A 7,470-nucleotide genomic window follows, 5' to 3' on the forward strand; every position below is an offset into this window, starting at 1 on the left:
CAACAACTCACCAGGACAAAGAACCCGATACCCAGCATGTGCAAAACCAACTTAGTATACAAAATCCCATGCAAGGACTGCACAAAACACTACATAGGACAAACAGGAAGACAACTAACAATCCACATCCATGAGCACCAACTAGCCATGAAACAACACAACCAGCTATCCTTAGTAGCCACACACGCAGATGACAAGCAACATGAGTTTGACTGGGACAACACTACTATTATAGGACAAGCCAAACCAAGAACATGCAGGGAATTCCTAGAGGCATTGAATCTGTGGATGAGTGTCACCAACAAGCACATCGACCTGGACCCAATATATCAGCCACTGCAGCGGACAGCTGGAACTGAGAAGCGGCAGAGACAAACCACTACAAATGCCGTAGGAAAGATCACAGAAGCGCTTCACAGGAGGCTCCCAAGCACTGAGGATGTCACCTAGATGGGGCGAAACGCCTGCAACACACACTCCCAGTTTGGCAAACAGAACCACAATATCATTCAGTCCCTTCCATTCGAAATGCTTTCTAGCCATCTGCTGAAGCTAGGTACGTCACACCTGCATTGTCTTGTGGAATCACGGAGACAGAATCGTTAGCATAACAATTCCCCAGGACTAGGGCATTTACACTTGCTATGTGAGAATGATCTCATCTGACCATTGTACCTGGGGTAACATGTGACTGGGGGTTGTCTTGTGTGGCATGTGACTATGGGGAAGTCGTCAGAGTATCTGTAAGTCTGGCCAACTGACCTGTATAAAGGGAGTCTGTTTTTTGTTCAGTGCCTCTTTGACTCGACTTCATCTTCCTGTGAAAAGGGTCAAAGGGGGTCACCTAGCTTGAACAGGCTTTAGTAAACTTTAACTGTTTGCAGAATTGGTGTGTGCAAATTGCATCTTGTGTGAAACTTCAGGAAAAGAACCTAACACTCCGACCTTTCATGTAACTCTAGTTAAGTCAAGGTTTCACTTACCCCTCCTGGATGGATCTTAAGGCAACTATTTGATGGAAATTTCTGAAGTGTTCCTTATTTTTCTAATCAATTTTAAAATCACTATCTCAATTATTAAATCACAATATAATCTCCATGGGAAAAAATATTTGAGTCTACATTTTTCTCAGTAACTATTGAATTGGCTGTTAACTGCCTATTCAATTTGGTTGTGAAGTGTGATTATACAAATGTAATTCCTTTTTTTTATACACAACTGTATGGCCCAAAATGATTGACTGAGTAGAAAGTAAAGATAGAGACATTGATCAGGGTTGTGATCCTGCAGTCTATGGGAGCGCACCAGCATTTGATCTTCAATAATTGGAGTCAACTGTTGCTTATCTCTGTCCTCCTGATGCTGATCCCAGTTGGGAAGTTTTTTTCCCAGAAACGAAGGCTCGCTTTCCCTCCCTCTCTTTTCGTGCACGCGCTCTCTGATTTGAGTTGTATTTAGCAATGAATTCTTTTCTCCTAAGTGGTAAGTAACTGAAATGGAATGTTGGAGTTTACTGCAAGAGGACTACAATGTAAAAGTAAGGATGTTTTACTGCTGCTGCACAGGACGTAGATGTGACCGTATCTGGAGCACTGTACCACTGTCTCTGAAGGGTATAACTACTTTGGGAGCACTTCAGAAAAGTTGCACGTGGCTCATTCTGGGATGCCAGGCTTGTGTTATGAAGGAGGATGTAACGGGTTTACACTTATGTCCATTGGAGCTCAGAGTGAGATCTTACTCAAACCAGTTAATTCATGGTGGGACTTGATACGGTGTCTCTAATATTTGGGAACATCCAAGTATTCAATCAAAGTCATAGTTTCAGATTGAAGTCTATCTTTTTAAAGTTTTCTCTGGTTTTTTTTGGCATGTAGAATTTTCTTTCACAAAGGTAGTGGCAGCTGTGTCTTTAAATTTATCCAAGGGAGTCGTAGATTAAGGAGTAGAGACAAAGTGCCACTGAAACAGCAACTAGATTGTGATCAAATCGCATTGTCTTGTTTGTGGACCTACATCTTGTGTTTCTCCTCATCCAGTGCTTGTACCTTTTTTTTCTTCTATGCAACCTTACACTGAAGACTTCTGTAATTTAGCTCCTCAGTTACAGTTTAGACTCCTTTTCCTTTTTTTTTTGTATATAGTGGTGCTGATTGGCGATTCAGGTGTTGGAAAAAGTAATCTCCTATCACGCTTCACACGCAATGAGTTCAACCTGGAAAGTAAGAGCACAATTGGAGTGGAATTTGCAACAAGAAGTATCCAGGTAGATGGGAAGACAATTAAGGCACAAATCTGGGACACAGCCGGGCAGGAGCGATACCGAGCCATCACCTCTGCGTGAGTTTTAAATTTTCTGGAACAAAGTTGTCTTGTCTCTGAGCATTTTTTTTTATTTCTTGCTCAGTCCAATGCCGCATTACACGTGTGGGGACACTATAGGTAATGGTGGGATCCTGAGTCAGTGCTGCATGTTGGGGCAGTGCAATGGATCTTGCCTCATGAGGGAACAGCAGCTTATCTTTGCTTGCAGTTTATTCGTCTGTTTATTTGAGCTGGTGTGATTGTTTGACTGCGCTTTAGTTTCTTGCATCTGAAATTCCATAAACTGTAAGGCCATCCTGGGAGAGAACCTGTGCCAAAAAAACTGGTTAGGCTCATGTAAGCCCTGTTATGATATAGGTACAAATATGTACATCATTCCAATTTAAATACTCACCACTTTCATAATGAATTAGAGACTAATTAAATAATTAATGAGAATGTTGTGTTTTGTTTTGTGATTAGATATTATCGAGGGGCAGTTGGTGCTCTGTTGGTTTACGATATTGCCAAACACCTTACCTATGAGAATGTGGAAAGATGGTTGAAGGAGCTGAGAGATCATGCGGACAATAACATCGTCATCATGCTTGTAGGGAACAAGAGCGATCTCCGTCATCTCCGAGCTGTGCCTACAGATGAGGCTAAAGCCTTTGCAGGTATGTGTTCCAGATCAATCTTAGAGCTATTCTGGTTTAATGCCTCAATTTATAAATTAGCCAGAATGAAAGAAATATGTCAGTTATGGATGATCCTCAACTCATTACAATACTTAACTTGAATACTAAATATGTACAGAATTTTTTTTTAAACTTGAGCTGGAAAAGCATGCAGAGGGCTCTCAGAACTGTTGCTCTTATCTTTAAGACTTCACGTAATTTCCATTTCTATCATCATCTTATCAATGCTGTACTGGTGATAACCTACTTTGTTTTTAAGCATTATCTGGATCTCTGACTTGAACTAAAGGTCACGTACTGCACCATGTCCACTTTTCCTGACTCCTTCTAGGGCTGGAATGGGTCAGCCTATTGACCACAGCATGTGGTTGTACATACTGGAAGCATATATCATTTATCTCTCCACCCTTCAGGCACTCTGCCTGTATTCCTGATGAAGGGTTTTTGCCCGAAACATCAATTTTCCTGCTCCTCGGATGCTGCCTGAACTCATGTCCTTTTCCAGCACCACTCTAATCCAGAATCTGGTTTCCAGCATCTGCAGCCATTGTTTTTACCCATACTGGAAGCAATATCAAGATGCTTGAAAGCATTATGGCAAGTTAGAAGGTGGGAAGATTTGAATCTGCTTTGAGAATCAGTGTTTGTGTACCATCTAATGCTATTATTAGTTTCAAAGTTGAAACAGTTTATACAAATAAGATGGCAGCTTGGTTGGAGTATTGGAGATTCATTACATTTTAACAGTGCCTCCACTAGGAAGTGGTTGCAATTTTCAAATGGCAGTTTACATAGACTTGCCCTTTTCTACAATGGGAAAAGGTGACAGGAAGCTGCACTTCTGAAAGATATTTGGATAGGAAAATGATAATTCGGCCATTTTTAATTTCTACCCCTTCTAAATGCAGCTTTCTTGACTCAGTGACACATTCACCTCAGTTAAAGGTAGGCTGTGGGATGGATTGATGGGATTGTTGTCCCATTGGTTTTTATCTCAATCTCCAGCATTTCATCACTAATAGGCAGCAAGTGATCTGACCTACTGTTGGATGATCCATAATCTGGGGAAAAGGGACTTGTGCAGATGTAGTGTCCATACTTCTGAGCCAGGAGACTTGGGTTCAGGTGCTGCCTGTTCCAGAAATGTGTAATAACATCTGAGCAGGATGATTTTAGAAAATACCTAATTCTGGGAAACACAAGAACCACCATTTCTCCTATGACTGACTTTTTTGAAAAAGCTGATCAAGTTTTTTGTTTTCAGAAAAAAATGGTTTATCCTTTATTGAAACCTCCGCTTTAGACTCTACAAATGTAGAGACTGCATTCCAGACTATTCTCACAGGTACGTCAATCTGCTTCAAACGTTGATATTTTGACTAGTTTGTTTTTGGGGGTGGGGGCAAACACTTAATTATACTGGGGAATTGTAGTTGTGATGGTTATGTGCCTTTAAAAGATACATTGTGTCCTGTTTCTGTTGGAGAGAAGTGTTGTCAGAGTGGTCCTGAAATGTCTCCTGCAGACAGGCAGTTGATAAACAGCTTCGCGTTCTCCCTTAATTTTTTTTATATAAAGGGTAAGACAAAAGAATCAGAGGTGGGGGGGTCAGACTTGGGCAGCACGGTGGCACAGTGGGTAGCACTGCTGCCTCACAGCACCAGAGACCCGGGTTCAATTCCCGCCTCAGGCGACTGACTGTGTGGAGTTTGCACATTCTCCCCGTGTCTGCGTGGGTTTCCTCCGGATACTCCTTCGGCGGGTCGGTGTGGACTTGTTGGACCGAAGGGCCTGTTTCCACACTAATCTAATCTAATCTTACAGACTACAAGACTTTAGTTTTGCTTTCAGTTGAATAGGGTTTTGCTGGAGCACTGCTGTTAGTGAAGTCTTCAGCTTCCTTTTAAAATCAAAAGGGACAAATTTGTTTTTATTTCTACTGGACTGGAGAGAAACAGCATGTGAGAATAACTTGCTGAATTGCCTTTGCCAAAAGTGTGTTTTTGGAATGCTGTCTGTAATGGAACAATTGATTAGTGGTTAAACAGTATACTTGAGTATTTTAATATAACAATTTTTTTGTATCTTAACAAGCTTAGTGATTTAAATATTGTTTTTTAATGTTCCTTATTAATGTAGAATGAAACTGTCTTCAGTGAAGCTTTCTGTCACTTCCAGTTCAGTTATAAGGAAAACAGTAGATCCCATGATCATATCCATTCTGTCAGCAATGAGCCCTTATCACTGCATTTGGTCAATAACTTGTGTAGCCTTAATAGTGATAATTGCTAATTAATTCCTTGTCTAAAGTATTTTGTACCTTTTTTTTGGTTAAGAACTGTTGGAAACTTTTAAAAATTGTTTAATATTTATACTTTAATCAATTCCATAGATGGAAAGAAACAATTCACATTCTTTTTTGTTTTGTGGTCTTCATTTTTTCTTCTTTCTTTTGAAAGATATGATGTTCCAGGAGCCCTGGCTCCACTGTTCTTAGCTTACATTTTAATCAAAATATTAAGTGGGATATAAGATGAAGCCTATTTTCCCAGTAATGCTGTGAAATGCCCTGCTTCTGTAATTTCCTGCCAATGAATTCATTGATGGCAATTGTTTTAAGTTACTTGAGTGGTTAATGAGGGCAGGTCCTGTTTCAAAGAAATAATATCATTGAAATTTGAGTTAGTGTGGATGATAAGTACAAACATTTTTGCTGTTTTCTAATTGTAATTGTTTGGGTCAGTATGGATTCAATGTCTTAGTGTGAAACTGTAAATTTATTTGTTCTGTGACTGACATCATTTCTACCACCACCTCACCATTCTGCCCCCTCCCCACCCAGAGCCCTTCTCTCCCAGCCCTCAACCTCTTTATCTGCAGCTTCTCACACCCCCACCTCCATTCCTGAAGAAGAGTTATACCAGAAACATCAGACTTCTACATCTGATGCTGCCTGGCTTGCTGTGCTCTTCCTGCCCCCTACTTGTCTATTTGACATTCTTGCTAGCAAGCCTTGGCTTATAACTATTTTTGGCCTTCACTTAAGGAACAAGAACAATCTGTTTAAGGTTTTTGTGAAGATCTCTGTTTTTTAATATCCAATGACCTCTAAATTAGCTATGTGTGCATATACAACTGGCACATGGTCACTCAGCAGCACCTTCTCCAGCTACTCTGCAGGAGTGTGCCTCTGCAAAATTTTCAATAACACTGAATTAAGATCTGAAATATTAAATGTCTTTATTTATGAAAGATTGTATTAATGTTGTTCTTTCCCCTTCAGAAATTCATCGTATTGTGTCACAGAAGCAAATGTCAGACAGACGTGAAAACGACATGTCACCAAGTAACAATGTGGTCCCTATTCACATGCCTCCAACTACTGAGAATAAACCAAAGATGCAATGTTGTCAAAACATCTGAGATAAGCAAATTGCTGTCCATTCCCTGAGCCTCCATCCACTTTGTACCTGTGTAATACTTATGATTTTTCATTGTCATTCAATTTGCTGATTTAAATGTAACAATTATCATAAACATGTAACTGTCTTTATAAATTCCAACATGTTAAAGTAATGTCAGCTGTGGTGCATTTTTATATAATTTGCAGGTAGTGTAAAATGGTTTTAAAGCCATTTTGTAAATGAAGTTATCATGTAAAAGGACAGAAGGGATACAACACAAGCTTTTTGTGGTTGGTGCTTTGAGATGGAAATGCTTATTTGAATCAGGAATGCTCATGAAGTGTGAACAACACAGATGGCATTTCTTAATTCAACCCATCACTAATTTGCCTCACTATTTTCCTGGTAACATTTTTGTAAATTGTATTTTATGCTTGTACTATAATCTCATTTTTATGTTATAATGGTTTAAAATATATTGTGTACTTGAATCTTCATTAAAATGAAATGGAAGGGAATTGGCTTGGATTACTTCAATACAAGGTGCTTTTTAGATGATTAGATTACAGTGTGGAAACAGGCCCTTCGGCCCAACAAGTCCACACCGATCCGCTGAAGCGTAACCCACCCAGACCCATTCCCCCTACATTTACCCCTTCACGTAACACTATGGGCAATTTAGCATGGCCAATTCGCCTAACCTGCATTTTTTTTTTGGATTGTGGGAGGAAACCCATACAGACATGGGGCGAATGTGCAAACTCCACACAGACGCCTGAAGTGGGAATTGAACCCAGGTCTCTGGCGCTGTGAGGCAACAGTGCTAACCACTGTGCTGCCCACCGTGCTGTGTTAGACCTAAACCATTTAACTGGAATCCAGATCAGAATGGTAGTCTCTCTCTGTAAATAGGTTTTACAAGAGAAGGGTACCTTATTGAACACTGAAGGGAAGCTCTCACCAGCAAAATGAAGTATCAACTGATTGGGGATACTCCACCGGGCCAGCTGCCTACTAAATGAAAAGCAGATGATCCCATGGGATTAAGTGCTGAATCATTTAAC

General features: G+C 40.2%; 1 protein-coding gene across 1 annotated transcript in view; it reads left to right on the forward strand.

Annotated features, from left to right (window-relative positions):
* Window positions 1–6,924, forward strand: part of rab11a (RAB11a, member RAS oncogene family) — a 16,482-nt gene extending 9,558 nt beyond the window's left edge. The window contains exons 2-5 of the mRNA XM_043674615.1: window positions 2,145–2,340; window positions 2,788–2,981; window positions 4,267–4,347; window positions 6,286–6,924. Coding sequence (XP_043530550.1) covers window positions 2,145–2,340; window positions 2,788–2,981; window positions 4,267–4,347; window positions 6,286–6,425 — 611 coding nt within the window. The 3' untranslated portion in view covers window positions 6,426–6,924. The remainder of the gene's footprint in view (window positions 1–2,144; window positions 2,341–2,787; window positions 2,982–4,266; window positions 4,348–6,285) is intronic.
* Window positions 6,925–7,470: the final 546 nt, after the last annotated feature.

This window comes from Chiloscyllium plagiosum, chromosome 32 (assembly GCF_004010195.1).
Source record: "Chiloscyllium plagiosum isolate BGI_BamShark_2017 chromosome 32, ASM401019v2, whole genome shotgun sequence".
Classification (NCBI taxonomy): Eukaryota; Metazoa; Chordata; class Chondrichthyes; order Orectolobiformes; family Hemiscylliidae; genus Chiloscyllium; species Chiloscyllium plagiosum.